This window comes from Macaca thibetana, chromosome 14, assembly GCF_024542745.1.
Source record: "Macaca thibetana thibetana isolate TM-01 chromosome 14, ASM2454274v1, whole genome shotgun sequence".
NCBI classification, from domain to species: Eukaryota; Metazoa; Chordata; class Mammalia; order Primates; family Cercopithecidae; genus Macaca; species Macaca thibetana.
The window spans coordinates 68,923,797-68,945,314 of NC_065591.1; the positions used below are offsets into that span (position 1 = coordinate 68,923,797).

At 39.9% G+C, this 21,518-nt stretch overlaps 1 protein-coding gene across 4 annotated transcripts in view; it reads right to left on the minus strand.

Moving 5' to 3' along the window:
• Positions 1–21,518, minus strand: part of GDPD4 (glycerophosphodiester phosphodiesterase domain containing 4) — an 85,400-nt gene that overhangs the window by 59,304 nt on the left and 4,578 nt on the right. For all 4 annotated transcript variants that reach the window (XM_050757469.1, XM_050757468.1, XM_050757465.1 and 1 more), the window contains 3 exons: positions 11,183–11,385; positions 8,716–8,819; positions 2,031–2,124 (listed from right to left, as the gene is read on the minus strand). In XM_050757469.1, coding sequence (XP_050613426.1) covers positions 2,031–2,124; positions 8,716–8,819; positions 11,183–11,371 — 387 coding nt within the window. In that variant the 5' untranslated portion in view covers positions 11,372–11,385. The remainder of the gene's footprint in view (positions 1–2,030; positions 2,125–8,715; positions 8,820–11,182; positions 11,386–21,518) is intronic.

The window sequence follows — 21,518 nt, forward strand, 5'->3', positions numbered from 1 at the left end:
TTAAAAAAGAGGTAGGGTAGAGTAGAAAGTTTGTTAAAATATATTGCTTTATTGGACACTAGAATTCATTCCCCTCTTAGAACCTAACTATACCATTTCATGTTTATTGTGCATAAAAGTGGCACAATTCAGTGGTCAGAGTTTGGCCCAGAGCACATCCTTCATCTACATTTTCCTCCTGTAAAAAAAAAAAAAGTTTCTAGGCCGGGCGCGGTGGCTCAAGCCTGTAATCCCAGCACTTTGAGAGGCCGAGACGGGCGGATCACGAGGTCAGAAGATCGAGACCATCCTGGCTAACACGGTGAAACCCCGTCTCTACTAAAAAATACAAAAAACTAGCCGGGCGAGGTGGCGGGTGCCTGTAGTCCCAGCTACTCGGGAGGCTGAGGCAGGAGAATGGCGAGAACCCGGGAGGCAGAGCTCGCAGTGAGCCAAGATCCGGCCACTGCACTCCAGCCTGGGCGACAGAGCAAGACTCCGTCTCAAAAAAAAAAAAAAAAAAAAAAGTTTCTAATTGGTCTGCCTATAGCCACCCTCCAAACCAAAACATCGAGAATAATTTTCCTAAAATAAAAAACTGATTTATATCAAATGTCTTAGCCTTTCTTTCCAGGCCTTCCAAAATCTCACAAACCTATCTTTTCAGCCATGTTTCCCCATTATTCTGTTTTTTTTTTTTTTTTGTTTTTTTTTTTTTGAGACGGAGTCTTGCTGTGTCGCCCAGGCTGGAGTGCAGTGTGGCTCGATCTCGGCTGACTGCAACTCCACCTCCCAGGTTCACGCCATTTTCCCACCTCAGCCTCCTGAGTAGCTGGGACTACAAGTGCCTGCCATCACGCTCGGCTAATTTTTTTAAATATATTTTTAGTAGAGACGGGGTTTCACCAGGTTTAGTCAGGTTGGTCTCGATCTCCTGACCTCGTGATCCACCCCCCTTGGCCTCCCAAAGTGCTGGGATTACAGGCAGCAGCCACCGCACCCAGCCCCCCATTATTCTTCATTATGCCCTACATACTAACAGAACTGACCTTTCCTTCTCAACAAGATATCCTATATTTTTCTGTCTTGCTTAGTCATGAAGCTCCCTCAGCCCACAACGTTCTTCCTCATTACCATATCTATATGTCCAAATCTAACACTCCTTTAAGATCCCACTCCAGTGACAAGGAATAGTTGTAACTTATATCTCACACCTACCTCCATGAAATGCACTGCATGAAAACAGATATTGCTTAGTTTTTATTGATCTCCGTATACTCAGCACTTCTCACAATGTTCTGCTCATATAATGATTAATAAGCTTTTTTGAAAGAAAAAGTTCATGCAAATAGCAACAAATTTGGGGGCTAGGTTCTTCTGTATCAGACAAGAATTCAATAGAGAAAGGAATGGTGAAATCAGAGAAAGTTATCTGCCCTATGTATAAATGGGCACTGCAAAACTCTATCTAAAGTTATCCTCCCATTTCCATAGACTTTTCTCTTACCTGGCATAAATTTCTCACACTAAGAGACACTAGTATGTTAGGCAACAGAAACAAGGCCACACTATTGCCAAAAGGCTTTTGCTAAAATGTACTTTGCATCTGGGCTAGGTGACTAGCATTTGTACATTAGAACAAGTTTAACAAACTAGTAAATTTTTATAAGGCCCAGAAAGACTGATTTTCAGAAGATGGGACATGAGATGAGTAAAGATACTGCTGATGTGAAGCTATGGGTATCTAGAATGACAATATTGAGGGAACCATAGGATAGGGTATAAAACAAGGAAATAGAAAAAGGATGTTCTGTTATACTTTCAAAGGGCCAAACTGGCAAGACACATCCTCTAACAGAATAGGCTTTCCTTCCACATCCTATTCCTTGTGCCTAAAATTCAACTAGCTAATGTAAACCCCAACTCTACTAAGACAAGAATGAACTTGGGTTCTGAGAGCCCCCAGTACCAACTGGATACTATACCACAGGCAGGAACACCTCATCAGGCTACTCAGGAAGGGAGTGGAAGAAATGAGAAGCATTACTCACCAACAGCAATGAAGAGTAGGCAGTCAGGATCCCAGCTAAACTCAGAATAAAAATAGACCAGTAAAACCAGTATCCTGTTCCTAGAAAAATGACCCTGAAAAAAAAAATGTGTTTCAGTTCTTAAAATACTGCAGAAATCAGTAGATTCTGTGTCAAGGATGGGGACAAAACCAGACTAGATACGGCATAAGAAAATGTAGGGAGATAAAAAGAGAAGCAGTGTGTGAACAGCAGTTTTTGCGGATACTTATATGAGGAGTTTTAAAGTTGTGTTCTGTAGGCAATTGGGGATGCTCATGGGGTTTGTAAACACAGCAGGAATTTAAGTTATTTAGAATACATATTTAAAAATTATGTCCTCTTTTAAAAAATAATATTATACAGAAATTTGGGAATACCGGAAGAGAAACAATATATCCCATAAGTTTACTGCCTGAACAAAACTAATACTTTACACTTTGGCAGGCTCCTTGTCCACATGCATATACATTTTTGGACATCATTGCAATCACAGCCACCATATTAAAAAAAAAAACCAATTTTTCTGTTCCTAATGTAGCATATGAGAGAAAATTGCTAATGATTTGTTAGGAGAAACAATGTTATACTTGGTCTAGGTATTACACATCAAATAAATTTGAATCTTCGTGTCAAGAAAACAGAAATTTCTTCCTCTCTGTACAAAACCTGTAGAAATTATATTTTTTAAGATGTAAACTCGGCCGGGCGTGGTGGCTCACGCCTGTAATCCCAGCACTTTGGGAGGCCGAGGCGGGTGGATCACAAGGTCAGGAGATCGAGACCATGCTGAAACCCCGTCTCTACTAAAAATACAAAAAAATTAGCCGGGCGTGGTGGCGGCGCCTGTAGTCCCAGCTACTCGGGAGGCTGAGGCAGGAGAATGGCGGGAACCCTGGAGGCGGAGCTTGCAGTGAGCTGAGATTGCGTCACTGCCCTCCAGCCTGGGACCCTGAGCGAGACTCCACCTCAAAAAAAAAAAAAAAAACCAAAACAAAAAAGATGTAAACTACAGGCTAGTGAACAAAAAACTACATTAATAAGAATTACAAAGGAAATTCTCTTGGACAAGGGCTGTGAGATAAACTAGGAAGAAACAAACAGGCAAACAGCCTTACTAACAAAAGGTATCCCAGATCAAGACACTGGGAAGAGTGCTCTGTAGAAGATGAGATCGCAATCAGGAATCAGAAAACATGTAAGGGATGTCAACAAATGAACCCTATGAAGCCAACAAATAGAAAAACTTGGACCCAAGAAAACATAATTAATAGAACAATCAGAAAAGAGCCACAAAATAAATATATTTAAGATCTTCCATAATGTAAAGAAATGATTCACATCCATGAAACAAGAATAGGGTATTTTAATCCAAGCACAATTTTTTGATGTTATCAAAACAATCAAACAGAGATCTTGAAAAAAATTTTTTGAAATGAAAAGAACATGAAATTGGGCCTTAATAGCACTCTAGATATAGTCAAAGAATTAATGAGTTTAACCAAATCGAGATACTGACTTTGCTCTCCAAGTAACAAAGAAAACAATGTTTGTCATTTCATGGTACTCCTCTTTCTTCTAATCATTTTACTGGTCACATTGATATTTTATTTTAATCTCTTTCAACCTAAAAGGTTTTCTTTTGGATGTCCGATCACACGTAAATAATACTATTAGTTTGGTTTACTTCAAAGCCCTCTCACCAAACTCAGGTGAAGTTCCCATCCCCCAGCTATGGATTATAGGCAAAAGAAGAACCGTGATTTGGCTTTTCCTCTCTCTCCTTCTACTTCTTCCCATCCCAGTAAGTAACTGTACTTACTGTTGGTGGTGGTAGTGGTGTGAAAAAAGGGAGTGAAAAGAGTAAGAAGGAGTTTGCTTATGTGACTGCCTGAACATCAGTGGGAATTGAAAAAGGAAGTCTCTTTTCTTGGCCATCACTTCTTTAAGCTGGGAATATACAATGCTGATGACTATGCAGTAGGCCTACTCTACATGAATGTGTCCAAGTTAGGCTTCTTCTGACTTAGCATTTTTAAGCAGTTTTCTCTGTGCTCTGGACTATTGTGTTACATCCCGCTAGCAGCATAATCACACCTCCATTTTGGATGTAGGCCTACTCACTCAACCAAGACAGCTTATTGGGGCAGCCTAGTCAATGCAACCTACTCATGTAAAATCCATATTTTCTGTTATCATTATAACAGAATGTTTAAAGAAACTTTCAAGGACCCTTTCCCTGCTTTCTCACAGCTGTAAGATGCAGTTTTCTTGCACTTTTCCCCAATACATATTGCAATGTTTTATATCAGCATCACCAACTGTCAGCTGACAGTAACTCTAGATGAGAAAAAAAGACACATTGATGGTGGAGGCCCTAGGAACCCTTGCATAGTGAGAAATGGAGAAACAACACGCACAGAGGGGAAAAGAGAGAAGTTACAGTTACCCTACCAAAAAATTCTGCTCTTTCTAGCTAAGGGGAACAACTAGAAAAGCTAGACAAAATGTTCTGAAAAATCTAAATGAAAGCATCAGACATCTACCAGACACTGAAGAACTATGGAGCCAAGATCCAAACAAGGAAGGAAATCCAGAGATAGTGTAGCATTTGGGGTAATTTTTCTCTAGAATTGGCTGAGGTACAGGAAGCTCTTATAAACTTCACAGGGCTACAGGGGAGAAGATAACCTTGTAAACACCATACACTTTGATTTGGAACCTTCCAGGGTTATACCCTAGGAGAAAGCACAAACTTTTCCAGTTTGTGATTTGTGGGGGAATGAATCCTAGCTTTGAAGCATCTAAATGTGTGAACAGACATTATTAGTCTGCTCTCCCTAGGTACTGGCTTGATGGCGTACACAGCTCAGGCCTCTTCTCTTCCTAACAGTCACCTTCTATGGGACACCTAGGGGTTATTTTTTATACAGGGAAAAAAAGATTCTAGATGAAAGATCAGAGGTGCATGATAAAATGAAGAGTAATAAAAAAGTAAATACATAGGTAAATGTAAAAGAATATTAACTACACAAAACAATAATGTCATCTGTGGTTGGAAAAGTATGTAGGATTAAAATATATGATGAGAATGGCTTATAACTCAGAAGGAGGTAAATGAAGTTAAGGTGTTTCAAGATCCTTGTATTATCCAGGAAAAGGTTAAAATACTAATATAAGACTTTGGTGAGTCAAGATTACATGTTGCAATTTCCAGGGCAGGTACAAAAAAGACAGCAAGAGTCAGTAGGAGAGAAAATATGGGTATTCCTTCCAAGTTAATAGAGGGAAAAATAAAGTAATAAAAAATACTTAATATAGGCCGGGCGTGGTGGCTCAAGCCTGTAATCCCAGCACTTTGGGAGGCCAAGACAAGCGGATCACGAGGTCAGGAGATCGAGACCATCCTGGCTAACACGGTGAAACCCCGTCTCTACTAAAAAATACAAAAAACTAGCTGGGCGAGGTGGCGGGCGCCTGTAGTCCCAGCTACTCGGGAGGCTGAGGCAGGAGAATGGCGTAAACCCGGGAGGCGGAGCTTGCAGTGAGCTGAGATCCAGCCACTGCACTCCAGCCCGGGCGACAGAGCGAGACTCCGTCTCAAAAAAAAAAAAAAAAAAAAAAAAACTTAATATAAAGTAAGGCAAGAAAAGAGGAAAAAAGAACACAGTACAGTAGTTCACACCTGCAATCCCAGCAATTTGGGAGGTCGAGGCGGGCAGATCACTTGAGTTCAGGAGTTTGAGACCAGCCTGGGCAACATGGCAAAACCCTGTCTCCATGAAAAAAAAAAAAAATTAGCTAGGTGTGGTGGTTTGCACCTGTAGTCCTAGCTACTTGGGAGGCTGAAGTGGGAGGATCAGTCAAGCTTGGGAGGCAGAGGCTGCAATAAGCCAAGATCACACCACTGCACTCCAGCCTGGGCAACAGACTGAGACCTTGCCTCAAAAACAAAACAAAACCCACAGAACTGATAGGACAACAGCATTAGGAAGAATATGGATGTAAGCTCAAATAAAATATATTAGTGATATATTAGTACAGAGCTATTTTTTATTTGGAACATAAAGACAAATACTGCCAAACTGGATTTGAGAAACCCAACCACATGCTATTTTTAAGAGAAACTTCCAAAACATGAGCTATAGAAAGGTTAAAAAAATAAAGGATGGAAAAGATAAACCATGCAAAGCTAGTACAGCTATATTAGTTATTATACGAAATAGTCTTCAAGTTAAAAACATATGAAGAAAATGAAAGACTATGCTGCAACTTTGCACTAGGATTGAAGACTTCATTGGTACTCAGACTTGTGCCTGATTTACAACACTGCATCCTGGCAGACGAAATTCACAAATCGGGGATGGTTGCAAGGAAGATCACGGAAGCTAGCCAGTAAGCATCTCAGTCTTGGGAACAATGGTGAGGGTTCCAAGCTATGCTTGTGGTCAATGCAAAAGCCTGTTGTGAGGAATATTTCTATAAAATGCCTGGAAGAGCAATTCCAAAAAGTGGCTAGGGACCAATGCTTGACTGAGGCACTGTCTAATGAAAGTAATAATGACCAGAGTGACCAGTGTCATTTTGATGACCAGAGTTTCTTCTTACCACCACCACGCTATTTTTGCTATCTTGTGGTAAGCCCCAGAACTTTGATACCACTCAAGGGATGGGGAGAGAGGCAGAAAGATTTGGATATTAGACTTTGCATAAACCTTGTCAACTATGGATCTCAGAGCTGGTATTTTAAAATTTATAAATATGAATAAATTATATCATAGCATTTATATTTTAAATTGAAATACAATTTCTGTGAAATAATTCAGAACTGGCCCACAAATAAAACTGCAGATGAACCAGTGAGAAGGCTAACTGAAAACCCCCAATGAATAAGTAAGCAAAGGAAAATAAATTTTAAAATAAATTAGTTAAATAAACTTGTTCTGAAACTAAATGATTCAAATTAAAACAAAAAAATTGCCGGGCGCGGTGGCTCAAGCCTGTAATCCCAGCACTTTGGGAGGCTGAGACGGGCGGATCACGAGGTCAGGAGATCGAGACCATCCTGGTGAACACGGTGAAACCCCGTCTCTACTAAAAAAATACAAAAAAACTACCCGGGCGAGGTGGCCGGCGCCTGTAGTCCCAGCTACTCGGGAGGCTGAGGCAGGAGAATGGCGTAAACTCGGGAGGTGGAGCTTGCAGTGAGCTGAGATCCGGCCACTGCACTCCAGCCTGGGTGACAGAGCGAGACTCCGTCTCAAAAAAAACAAAAAAAAAAACCAAAAATAAAACAAAAAAATTTCATCAAGAAAAAATATGCAATGTTAGAATATTTAATCCTGTCATATACCTCTGTTTTAAATAGAAATTGCTATAACCTTTTGAGAAAGTACTTTGGCAATAGATATAATGAATTGTTTTTTTTTTTTTTTTTTTTTTTTTTGAGTCAGGGTCTGGCTCTGTCACCCAAGCTGGAATGCAGCAGCACAGTCTTGGCTCACTGCAACCTCTGCCTCCCAGGCCCAAGGGATCCTCCCACCTCAGCCTTCTAAGTAGCTGGGACTACAGGCACACACCACTATGCCTGGCTAATTTGGGGGCATAATGAATTTTAACAACGTTTATTCTTCTTGACTCAATAATGCCATTTATGGGAATCTATTCTAGGAACATTAGTCAGAATACAAAGATTTCTCTGCATTACTAGTTTATAAAAACGAGAAAATTGGACACACATATAATGCCTAACAATTAAAAATGGCTAAGTGTATTATAGCATCTATCATGAAATATTTTTAAACCATTTTAAGTGATGTTCATTAGGAGTTTAAAAATTTTGTTTAAATGTTTGTTATTTTAAGTGAAAAGAAAAAGCAAAATGATGTATACAACATGAACATAATAGAAAAATCAGCATAGAAAAATATATCAAGTGATTATCTCTCAAGAATGGGACTAGGCAGATACTATATTTCTAACTTTTTACATTTTACACATAAAATAACAAACCATGTTTTACTTCTATATATATATATAAAAAAAAAAAACAACTGTATTCCATTTTTAAAAGCCCCATATCCAAACAGATCCTTCTTCCCCATATACCAAATAACAAGATTTGCAGTAAGGTTAGCAGACATCAAGCCAGAAAAACTAGAAGGGCTGGGGACATTCCAGAGTAGGAGTTTAGCCATGAAAGAGTGCTGGGAAGGGATACGTGTCACTGTGTGCAGAATCCTAGGAAGCCTCCTAAGAACAGTAGGGAGAGGAAGAGGGTATAGGAGCAGCAGAGAAGGCAGGGTTCAGGGATAGAGATCATGAAAACCAACTAGTGTCGGCATCAGTAACTCAAAGAGACTAAAGAAAAGATACCAGGGAATCATTATCTGAGTAGAAGGACTGTGGATATCAGAAGCATGAAAGCTTCCCACTGAGCCAGATTTAGTCTGAGACTGAGCACAGTGGAAGAAAGTATAACAAGTTAGGGTGCTAAGCATCCTACCCCTGCCCCAGAGGCAGGCCTCTCACCCACAAGCTGTGGAAAGCCCAGTTTTGTCTTCCTTCCCTACTATATCACCAGATCTTTTCAGCCTGAAGTAGAATCCAGGTGGTTATCAGACCAAAATGCCCTTACACAAATGAAACTACAAAAAGTGAAACTCACCAGTCAAAGTTAAAGTATTCATTGGATGTTTCTATCCACAGGAACAGCAACATCACAGACAAGACAAATGAAATTACCAGGCACGGGCAAAATAATTGCTCTTTCTGGGAAGAGAAAAAAGAAATCGAACTTAGCTCCATTTATCCTTATTACCTCAGCAGTTTCTGTACACACTTGCCAAACTACCTTTCCTTGCGTTCCCCACCTCAGGTATAAGTTGCACTGCCATGCATTACTCTCCTGAGGCTGGAGTGACCACTCTCTTTTTACCCCTACCAAATCCTGTATATGCCTATTTACAACCTTTCTTACACTGAACTGGAATTATGCATTTATGTTTTATCTGATGCTACACTGTTTCTTCTTTGAGGAAAAGGAACATCTCTGTATTACCAATACATAGTATAGTTTCTTGAACATAGCTGGCTTTTAACAATCATCTCTTGAATTCATCTGCCTCTCCAGCTACCAGATGTTTTGTTCAGTAATTAATTTATTGATTCATGCATCATTAATTAGTTCATTGAGTCATCAATCTACCCCATTGGAGAAGAAAGGGGGAATCAGAGTTAAAGAATAATTTTTTTTAAGTAGCTATTTTGTTCTAGTAAAATGCTAAGGATTTCACAAGCTACTTTCATTTGATTTATTTCTCATTAGAGCCATAGGAGTTAGGCATCAATCTCATTTTTGCAGAAGAAAGCTCAGAGAGGTAAAATAATTGATTCAAGATCCACAGCTAAGAAGTAGCAGGGGCAGGACTAGAACCCAGATCTGTATAAGCTCAAAGCCAAAATGGAGGTTATCATTATGGAGGAGGTACTGCTTTCTCTGAAGGCAAAGAAGTCTCCCTGTGTTAGTTTTGTCCCTTTCAATACGTCCTCCACACAATCAAATAATCATTCCAAACCACAGCTCAGACTACTTCATCAGCTTAAAGTATTTGGGGATTCTTTATTCCCAATGGCAGAGGTCAAATTCTTAAAACCACACAACATTGGACCCATCTCCCCCTCTAGCTTCTTTTCCCCTCACTTCTTCTTTCATATCCTCTCCTTCATCTAAAATAAACCTTATATCAATCTCCAAACTCACTATGCCCTTTGACTCCTCCTCCAATACCAATTCTTCCACCATCCCCAATTCTCTACCTATCCAATTCTTAATCACCCTTCACCTTCTAAAAGATGGCCCTCCCCTTGGTATGTGCCTGTGCACATGCACATGCAGTTACAGCACTTCTCTCACTATATTGAGATTGTGTGTGTGTACTTATCTTTCCCCACAGTAGACTGAATTCCTTGAGAACAGGAAGCATGCCTGAAGCACTTGTATTATCCCCAGTGACTCGCATAGAAGCCAAATATCTGGGCAGGAAAGATACAGTGGGGACAGAAGAACATTCCTGCCTACTCCAGGGAAACCTCCCATTTCCTACCCTTTTCCTTGTGTTCCCCACCTCAAGTATAAGAAATTAATTATCCAGGCCGGGCGCGGTGGCTCAAGCCTGTAATCCCAGCACTTTGGGAGGCCGAGGCGGGTGGATCACGAGGTCAGGAGATCGAGACTATCCTGGCTAACATGGTGAAACCCCGTCTCTACTAAAAATACAAAAAACTAGCCGGGCGTGGTGGCGGGCGCCTGTAGTCTCAGCTACTCGGGAGGCTGAGGCAGGAGAATGGCATGAACCCGGGAGGCAGAGCTTGCAGTGAGCCGAGATCACGCCACTGCACTCCAGCCTGGGAGACACAGCGAGACTCGGTCTCAAAAAAAAAAAAAAAAAAAAAAGAAATTAATTATCCAATATGTCTGATTCTGGGACCCCAGTTGGGCCATGTTCACAAATAAGCAAAGGTACATGATTTTGCTCTTCTGTTCTCATTTCAGTGTGCTGATAATTTAATCACTTATACCATGTAGCTCACCAAAGGGTTCCAACATATGGCTTACAAATAGAGGCCCTAAAAGAGGCTAGTCCATATGCCACCACTCAGTCTTACTATAGCTCTTCCTTAGGGAAAATCACCACTAGCTTGACCAATTATAAAGGAGCACCTTGTTTCTCACTTGCTGTTTTTTTCTCCCGAGAAGAGAAATTCACAGAGGAGAGCAAATTACAATTCAGGCATCCCCGTAATCCCTAACCAAAAATATCTAATTGCACCCAAACATCACTTTTTCTTCAAGATTCACTGAATGAATAAATGCAAAAGTGAATTAATGAATAAACATAAAAGAGGTAGTAAGGAAAAATAAAGAAAAAAAGTGAAAAATGAAGTGAAGGAAAGAAATGAAGAAAGCAAGTACGTGTTTCAGTAAGTTTAATATTGGTGCAATACTTTTATGGAAGAAATGGAGCCCTAGCATCCCCAGTCCTGGAGACCGTAAAGAGCCCTTATGGGGCCAGCGGTCAGCCTATGTTCCCCACATCTGAGAAAACGTGGTCCAGTTCCTCATCAGTTTGTACCCAAGTGCAGCAACAAAATCCAACTTTAGTTTTTTTCCATTGTCTGAATTTCCAAAGGCAACTATAGCAGCCAGTAAGGAAGGTGACATAGCATTGGTGGTTGAAGATGCGTGGAATCCATGGATTAAGTTTTTTTCGTTTTCCTGTCTTATTCCTCTTGCGCTCAATCCTGTTGACCTTCTTAAACATGATTCACCCTTTGGCTGAAAGACAAATAAAATAATCAGGATCTAGTGTAACTCCCCTTAATGTATCTTATCCCATCATTCTACAGAAAATTTTACCAAAGAGAAATGGATTTTTAAAAAACTGCTTATAATCAAAGATAATACAGTGGATTTGGGGCAGAAAAATAGAGCTTCTTCCTACCTTTCTCACTAACTTGTTGAGTGTTTACTGTGATCACTGCATCACTCTAGGTTTAGTTTTCTCACCTCTAAAATGGGACAATATTCCCTGTCCTCACCACCTAATAGATGCTGAAAGAATCCAATGAGATAATATATACAAATGTGCTTCTCAAATTGCAATATGCTGTTGAAATAACTTGAGATGTTAAAGGCATGGGTGAGGTACATGAAAATACCATCCTTGACTAATAAGTGACTCAGATACACAGCTGGCTGCTTCTTCCCTTTCTCTCCTCTCCCATATGGAATCAGTTAGGGTTAGCTTCAATTATGAAAGATGGAATCTTCAAAACAACAATGGCTGAAATGTGACAAGTTTATTTTTCCTTTGCCAACAAAAAATATTTCAGAGATAGAACAAAATATGGAGTATGTGGCTTTACAACGGCATTAAGAACACAGGCACCCACCACAACCTGCACCTGTGTACATCATCAAGGAGCCTGGGGACAGGCCAACATCACCTGGCACCACTACCAGCACCAATGCCTACCCACATGTGCCACTTGGGGACCTATAGACTGACCTACCCATCCTACTGCTGTCACTGCTAGCACCAGTGCATGTCACCTGGGAGACCAAAGATTGGCCCCCTAACACTACTGCCATCACTGACACCACACATGCTGCCCAGGGCTCCAGGGTTCCACCCGCCTGCCCAGCACACTGCTAACACTGCCAATACCCAAGCAAGCCACCTAGAGACCTAAAAACTGGCCTTCCTAGACCTGCTAACACCAGTGCCTGTGTACACTGGCCAGGGGTCCAAGGACAGGAACAATCGGCCTGCCATCACCACCACTGGGGCCTGAGGATTGGCCTGCCTGATATCCCCATTCCCAGCAAAGCCTCACTGCAGCCTGTGCTAACAACCACAGCCTAAACCACTGACAAAATCATAGACACCACTGACACTGATTACAGTCAAAGAAATCCCAGGGAGACTATACTACTGCATGAACCCAAAATAAAAACTAAAGTGCCCCACCCAACCAACTCTATAGATACAAGAAAAAAAAAAATCTTCCCCTATGAAAGCCAACCCAAAAAATAAAAGCAACTGTTATAGCAGATGTGCAGATATCAACATAAGGACACAAAAAACATGAAAAAGCAAGGAAACATGACAACTTCAAAGTAATATAACAATTCTCCAGCAAGAGATTCCAATGCAAAAGAAATGTGTGAAATGCCTACAAATAAATTAAAATAACAATATTAAATATACCCAGTGAGATACAAGAGAGCACAGATAAATAATACAAAGAAATCAGAAAAACAGTTCAGAATCTGAATGAGATAATTCAATATGGAGATATTATTTCAGAACCTGAAGACAAGTCATTTGAAGTAACCCAGTAAGGTGAAAGAAACAGAAGGAGGGGAGGGGAGAAAGAAAGAGAAAGAAAGAGAAAGGAAGAGAAAGGAAGAGAAAGGAAGAGAAAGGAAGAGAAAGGAAGAGAAAGGAAGGAAGGAAGGAAGGAAGGAAGGAAGGAAGGAAGGAAGGAAGGAAGGAAGGAAGGAAGGCAGGCAGGCAGGCAGGCAGGCAGGCAGGCAGGCAGGCAGGCAGAGGGAGGGAGGGCATGGTGGCTCACACCCAGCACCTTGGGAGGCCAAGGTGGATGGATCATTTGAGGTCAGGAGTTCGAGACCACCTTGGCCAACATGATGAAACCCCGTCTCTACTAAAAATACAAAAATTAGCCATGCGTTGTTGTACATGTCTATAACCACAGCTACTTGGGAGGCTGAGGCAGGAGAACTGCTTGAACCTGGAAGGTGGAGGTTGCGTGAGCTGAGATTGCACCACTGCACTCCAGCCTGGGTGACACAGCAAGATTCCATCTCAAAAAAGAAAGAAGGCAGGCAGGCAGGGAAGGAAGGAGGGAGCAAGGGAGGGGAGGGAAAGAGAGAGAGAAGGAGGGAGGGAAGGAAGGGAGGGAGGGAGGGGAAAGAAAGGAGGGAGGGAGGAGGGAGGGAATAAAGAAACCCTACATGACATTTTGGAAACCATTAAGTGACCAAGTACTCGAATTTTGGATATTCCAGAGGAAGAGGTGGGGAAAAGCATAGAAAACCTATTTAATAAAATTATCGCGGAAAGCTTCCCAAGTCTTACAAGGGATTCAGACATCCAGAGAGTGGAAGCTCAAAGATCCCCAAATAGATTCAACCCAAAAAGGTCTTTTCCAAGGCACTTTATAGTCAAACTGCCAAAAGTCAAAGACAGAGGATTCCAAAAACAAGAGAAAAGCATCAAGTCACGTATAAGAGAAACCAGTCAGACTAACAGTGGATTTCTCAGTAGAAATCTTACACGATAGGAGAGGATGGCGTGAAAGAAAAACTTTTCTTTCAAAGTGCTAAAAGAAAACAAAGACCAAATGGACCTAACAGACATATACAGAACATTTACATCCAACAATTACAGAATACACACTCTTCCCATCGGCACATAAAACATTCTCCAGGATAGACTAGATGTTAGGCCACAAAACAAGTCTAAACAGATTTGTAAAAATCTAAATCACATTAAGTATCTTTTCTGACCAAAATGGAAAAAAAAATAGAAATCAGTAATAAGAGAAATGTTTGAAACTGTAAAAATACATGGAAATTATTTTAACAACATGGTCCTGATTGACCACTGGTCAATGAAGAAATTAAGAAAAAAATTTTTTGAAACAAATGAAATGAAAAAACACATACTAAAACCTATGTGATACAACAAGAGGAATGCTGAGAGGGAAGCTTATACCAATAAACATCTACATCAAAAGCAGAAAAGATTTCAAATAAATAACTAAACACCTCAAGGAACTAGAAAACGAAGAACAAACCAAACCCCTTCTATTTCTCAATAGAAGACATACAAATAGCCAACAGGTATATGAAAAAATGTTCAATATCACTAATAATCAGGGAAATGTAAATCAACAGCACAGTGAGATGTTATCTTACCCCTGTTAGAAGGGCTATTATCAAAAAGAAAAAAAATAAAGAAGGTGGCAAAGACAAAGGGCACTCTTACACACTGTTGGTGGGAACATAAATTAGTACAGGCCATAAAAAACAATATGGAGATATCTCAAAAAATTAAAATATTGTGGTAACCATATGATCCAGCAATTCCACCACCTGGTAGTTATCCAAAGAAAGGAAATCAGTATATCAAACGGATACCTGCACCTCTATGTTTATTGCAGGACTATGCACAATTGCAAAGATACAGAACCACTCTAAGTGTCCATCAATGGACAAACGGATAAAGAAAATGAGCTTATATATACAATACAATACTCTTCAGCCATAAAAAGAAAATGAGATTCTGTCATTTGCAGCAGTATGTATGGTACTGGTGGTCATCATGTTCAGTGAAATAAGTCAGGCACAAAAAAGACAAATACTGTATGTTCTCACTCTTTTGGGAACTTAAAAAGTTGGTTTCATGGAGGTAGTGAATACAATGATCATTACCAGAGGCTGGGAAGGACGTGGAGTTGTGGGAGGATGAAGAAAGGTAGGTTAATAAGTACAAACATACAGTTAGAGAGAAGGAATAAGTTCTAGTGTTTGATAGCATAGTAGGGTGACTACAGGTAACAATATACAGTATACTTAAAAATAGCTAGAGGATTTGAAATGTCCCTAGTACAAAGAAATGACAAATGTTCAAAGCGATAGATATCCTAAATACCCTGATTTTACCATTACACATTCTATGCATGTATCAAAATATCACATGTATATAATAAATAAGTACAAACATTATGTATTAATAAAAATCAATTCTTAGAAACTGTGTTTCCTTTTGTTTCTTCCATCAGCATAGACATTTACATATTTGAGAGTTAATATATAATTATTCATACTTGCCAGGTGCAGTGGCTCACGCCTGTAATCCCAGCACTTTGGGGGGCCAAGGCGGGCAGATCAACTGAGGTCGGGAGTTTGAGACCAGCCTGACCAACATGGAGAAACCTGATCTCTACTAAAAACAAAATTAGCGGAGCATGGTGGCGCATGCCTGTAATCCCAGCTACTCGGGAGGCTGAGGCAGGAGAATTGCTTGAACCCAAGAGGTGGAGGATGCATTGAGCCAAGATGGCACCATTGCACTCCAGACTGGGCAACAAGAGTGAAAGTCTCAAAAAAAAATTATTATTCATACTTGATGTGTTTTTGGTATCTGATTATACACATTTTCATTTTTATTAATAAATCTGCAAAATGACAAAAAAAACCTAAAGTAACATAAATCAAAATTCATTGACCTTCCAAGGAGAAACAGACAAATCCAAAATTATAGTCAGAGATTTCAATACCCCTTTCTCAATAATAGTAAGCAGGATAGAGTAGACTTGAAAAACACTAGAATTGGAAAACAGAATTGAAAATACTAGAATTAAATTAGCAATCAATAAGATAGTTGGAAAACTCCTAAATATTTTAAAATTAAATAGCAACTTCTAAGTAACTCTTGAGTTAAAAAAAATCAAAAGGGAAATTAAAACCTTTTGAACTGAATAGAAATGAAAATACAACATAGAAACATTTCTAAGGTATAGTTAAAGCAATACTTAGATTTACATTTATAATGCTAAACGCCCATACTAGAAAAGAACAAGGCCGGGAGCGGTGGCTCATGCCCGTAATCCCAGCACTTTGGGAGGCCGAGGTGGGTGGATTACAAGGTCAGGAGATCGAGACTGTCCTGGCTAACACGGTGAAACCCCGTCTCTACTAAAAATACAAAAATTAGCCGGTCGTGGCGGCGTGCGCCTGTAGTCCCAGTTGCTGGGGAGGCGGAGGAAGAAGAATGGCGGGAACCCAAGAGGCGGAGCTTGCAGTGAACCGAGATCACGCCACTGCACTCCAGCCTGGGCAACAGAGGGAGACTACGTATCAAAAAAGAAAAAGAAAAAGAAAAAGAAAGAAAGAAAGAAAAAACAAGATCTCAAAATCAATAACCTCAGTTTTCATCTTCAGACAATCAGTAAAAGTGGAGCAAATTAAATACAAAGTTAACAGAAGATTAGGAGTAATAACAATTGATAAATAGAAAAAATTGGGAAAAAAATCAATGAAATCAAAAGCTGGTTCTTTGAGAAGACCAACAAAACTAATAAATTTCTGACTAGGATCATTAAGGAGATTAAAAAAGAAAGAAATCGGCCGGGCGCGGTGGCTGAAGCCTATAATCCCTGCACTTTGGGAGACCGAGACGGGCAGATCACGAGGTCAGGAGATCGAGACCATCCTGGCTAACACGGTGAAACCTCGTCTCTACTAAAAAATGCAAAAAATTAGCCGGGCGTGGTGGCGGGCGCCTGTAGTCCCAGCTACTCAGGAGGCTGAGGCAGGAGAATGGCGTGAACCTGGGGGGCGGAGCTTGCAGTGAGCTGAGATCTGGCCACTGCACTCCAGCCTGGGCAACAAAGCCAGACTCCGTCTCAAAAAAAAAAAAAAAAAAAAAAAGAAAGAAAGAAAGAAATCACAAATTATCAATATCAGTAATAAAAGAGAACCATCACCACAGACCCTAGAGACATCAAAAGAGTAACAAAGAATTTGGTACAACTTCATTCCTATAAATTCTATAGATACATGAAATGGGCGAATTCCCTGAAAGACAAAAACTACTAAAGCTCACTCCAGAAGATATAGAAAACTTGAATAGCCCTTTATCTATCAAGTAAATTGAATTTGTTGTTAAAAAGCCTTCCCATCAAGAAAAAGAAAAAAAAAAAGGATTCACTGGTGAATTCTACCAAACATCTACAGAAGAAATAATACCAATTCTATAGAAACTCTTACATCAGAAGAGAAGGGAAGACTTTCCAAATCATTTTATGTGACCAATATCCTGACACCAAAACCAGACAAAGATATCCTAATAAAAGTACAAACCAATATCCCTTACGAATCCAAATGCAAAAATTCTTAACATACATCAGTACATACTGACCAAGTGTAGTTTTCCTAAGGACTGCAAAGATTATTTAACATTCAAAAATCAATCAACTTGGGGCCAGGCATGGTGACTCAATTCTGTAATCCTACAACTTTGGGAGGCTGAGGCAGGCAGACTGCTTAAGTCCAAAAGTTCAAGACCAGCATGGGCAACATGGCCAAATCCTGTATCCACAAAAAAATACAAAAATTAGCTGGGTATAGTGGTACATGGCTGTAGTCCCAGCTTCTCGGGAGGCTGAGGCAGGAGGATTGCTTGAGCCTGGAGATGGAGGTTACAGTGAGCCAAGATCACACCACTGCACTCCAGCCTGGGCAACAGAGTGAGACCTTGTCTCAAAAACAAAACAGAAAAAATAAATAAACTTAATTAACCATATTATCAAACTAAAGACAAACTATATGGCCATCTAAATAGATACATAAAATACTTCTGAGCAAATTCTAACTCCATTCCTGACAAAAACCCTCAGCACACTAGGAATAGCAAATATTATGCCTTTATATGGAGAATATATTAAAAGCTAATAGCTAACTTCACACTTAATGGTGAAAGGCTGATTGCTTTCTAAAGACTAAATGTTTTTTTCTAAGATCGGAAACAAAGCAAGGATGTCTGTTAACACCAATCCTGTTCAACACTGTACTGGCAGTCCTAGCCAGTGCAATAGGCTAGAAAAAGAAATAAAAGGCATAAAGAATAGAAATAAATAAATAAAACTCTATTTGCAGACAACAAAATTATCTACGTAGAAAATCTCCAAAATTCTACAAAAAAAAAAACACTTAGAATTAATGAGTTTGGCAAGGTAGAACCAGATGCAAAAATCAAAAATTTTTATAGACTAGGAATGAACAAATAGAAGGTAAAAATTTTAAATCACAATTTACATCATGAAACAGCAAAACATGAATGGGAAAACTGGTGAAATCTGAATAATATCTGAAGTTTAGTTACCAGTAATGTACTGTTATCTTAGTTTTAACAAATGAACCACAGTAAAAGGATAATGCTGGGGGAAACTGAAACTGGGTAAGAGTATACAAGAACTGTCTGTACTATCTTTGTAACTTTTCTGTAAATCTAAAATTATTCCAAGATGAAACATGTATTTAAAAATTAAATTTAAATGATGATTTACAATAGTAACAAACACATACTTAGGTATAAATCTGACAAAATATGTGCAGGATCTGCATGCTGAAAACTACAAGACACGAAAGAAATCAAAGACTCAAGTAAAGACTCATAACAATACTGAGTCTTCTAATCTAAGTACCACTTTCTCGGATTAGAAGACTCAATATTGTTATAATCTCAATTCTCCCCAAACAGATCTACAGGTTCAACATGATTCCAATCAAAATCTCTGAGGACTTTTTTTTGTAGAAATCAATAAGCTAAATCTAAGATTTATATGGAAAAGCAAAGGAAATAGACTAGCCAAAACAATTTTGAAAAATAATGTATTTTGACTCAAACTACCTGAGTTCAAGACTTAATATAAAGCTACAGTTACCAAGACAGTTTGGAATCAGCAGACAGACAGACATAGAGATCAATGAAACAGAATACCGGTTCCAGAAAAAGGCCCATATATATATGGTCAATTCATGTTTGACAGAAGTATGAAGGATGGAGAAAGGACAGTTTATTTGACAAATGGTTCTGGAACAACTGGATATTCATCCAAAAACAAATGAACCTCAATCTACAACTTTGCATTTTTTTTTTTTTTTTTTAAGACAGAGTCTGCCTCTGTCGCCCAGGCTGGAGTGCAGTGGCAGGCGATCTTGGCTGACTGCAACCTCCGCCTCCTGGGAGCAATTCTCCTGCCTCAGCCTCCTGAGTAGCTGGGACTACAGGCACATGTCACCATGTCCGGCTAATTTTTTTTTTTTTTTTTTTTTTGTATGTTTAGTAGAGATGGGTTTCACTGTGTTAGCCAAGCTGGTCTCGATCTCCTGACCTCAAAAGATCTGCCCACCTCAGCCTCCCAAAGTGCTGGGATTACAGGCATGAGCCACTGTGCCCGGCCCACAACTTTGCATTCTTTGTAAAAATTAAATGGATCACAGACTGAAATATAAATCTAAAGCTGGCCAGGTGCGGCAGGTCATACCTATAATCCCAGCACTCTGGGAGGCTGAGGCTAGAGGATCACTTGAGCCCAGGAGTTTGAGACTAGCCTGGGCAACACAGTGGGACCCCATCTCTACATAAAATACAAAAATTAGCCAGATGTGGTGGCACACACCTGTAGTCCCAGCTACTCAGGAGGCTGAGGCAAGAGGATCACTTGAACTGGGGAAGTTGAGGCTGCAGCAAGCCATGATGGGGCCACTATACTCCATTCTGGGTGACAGAATGAGACTTTGTCTCTAAATGAATAAATAAATAAAACCTAAAGCTATAAAACTTATAGAAAAAAACATAGATGAAATCTGTGTCCCTGCTTTAGGCAAAGATTTGTTAGGTATAACACCAAAAGCATGATCCATAAAAGAAAAAACTGATAAGTTGTATTTCATCAATATTAATAACTTCTAGTCTTCAAAAGACATTCTTAAGACATAAAAAGGCAGGCCACAGATTTGGAGAAAAACTGTCCTATATTTTGATAGTGCTTACACAATTATATGCATTTGTCAAAACTTGCAGAATTATACACTAAATAATGGTGAATTTTAGTGTATGCAAATTCTATCTTAATTAGAAATTTCTTGGCCGGGTGCGGTGGCTCACGCCTGTAATCCAGCACTTTGGGAGGCTGAGGCGGGCAGATCACAAGGCCAGGAGATCGAGACCATCCCGGCTAACATGGTGAAACCCCATCTCTACTAAAAATACAAAAACTTAGCCGGGCATTGTGGCGGGTGCCTGTAGTCCCAGCTACTCAGCAGGCTGAGGCAGGAGAATGGCTTGAACTCGGGAGGTGGAGCTTGCAGTGAGCTGAGATCACGCCACTGCACTCCAACCTAGGGGACAGAGTGAGACTCTGTCTCAAAATAAATAAATAAATAAATAAATAAATAAATAAATAAAAATTTTTTTAAAAAGAAAATTTTTATAAGTATATGAATTGATGTATGGATTATTATTATTATTATTTTTTTTTTTTTAGAGTTTTACTCTTGTTGCTCAAGCTGGAGTGGAATGACACGATCTCGGCTCACTGCAACCTCCACCTCCCAGGTTCAAGCTATTCTCCTAGCTCAGCCTCCCGAGTAGCTGGGATTACAAGCACGCATCACCATGCCCGGATAATTTTTTGTATTTTTAGTAGAAACGGGGTTTCACCAAGTTAGCCAGGCCAGTCTTGAACTCCTAACCTCAACTGATCTGCCCGCCTTGGCCTCCCAAAGTGCTGGTATTACAGGCGTGAGCCACTGCACTCGGCCAGATGTATAGATCTTGATTGGAACCTGTGAAAAGACTTTTTGGAGGAAATTGGTAGAAATTTGGATATTAACTAATTTACATTCAGTTGGTTTAGTAAATTATTGTTAATTTTAGGTGTGAAAATTATGATATCATTGTGTAAAAAAAAATTCCTTTTTTGGCCAGGTGTGGTGGCTCATGCCTGTAGTCCTAGCACTTTGGGAGGCCGAGGCGGGCAGATCACAAGGTCAGGAGTTCGAGGCCAGCCTGGCCAATATGGTGAAACCCTATCTCTACTAAAAATACAAAAATTAGCCAGGCATAGTGGTGTGCTCCTGTAGTCCCAGCTATTCTGGAGGCTGAGGCAGAAGAATCGCTTGAAGCCAGGAGGCAGAGGTTGCAGTGAGCTAACATCACGCCACTGCACTCCAGCCTGGGCAACAGAGAGAGACTGTCTCAAAAAAAAAAAAAAAAAAAATTCCTTTTTTAGAGTTTCACACAAAGTATTTACAGGTAAAATGTATGGTGTCTGCAATTCACTTTCAAGTACTTCATCTAAAAGAAGATAAAG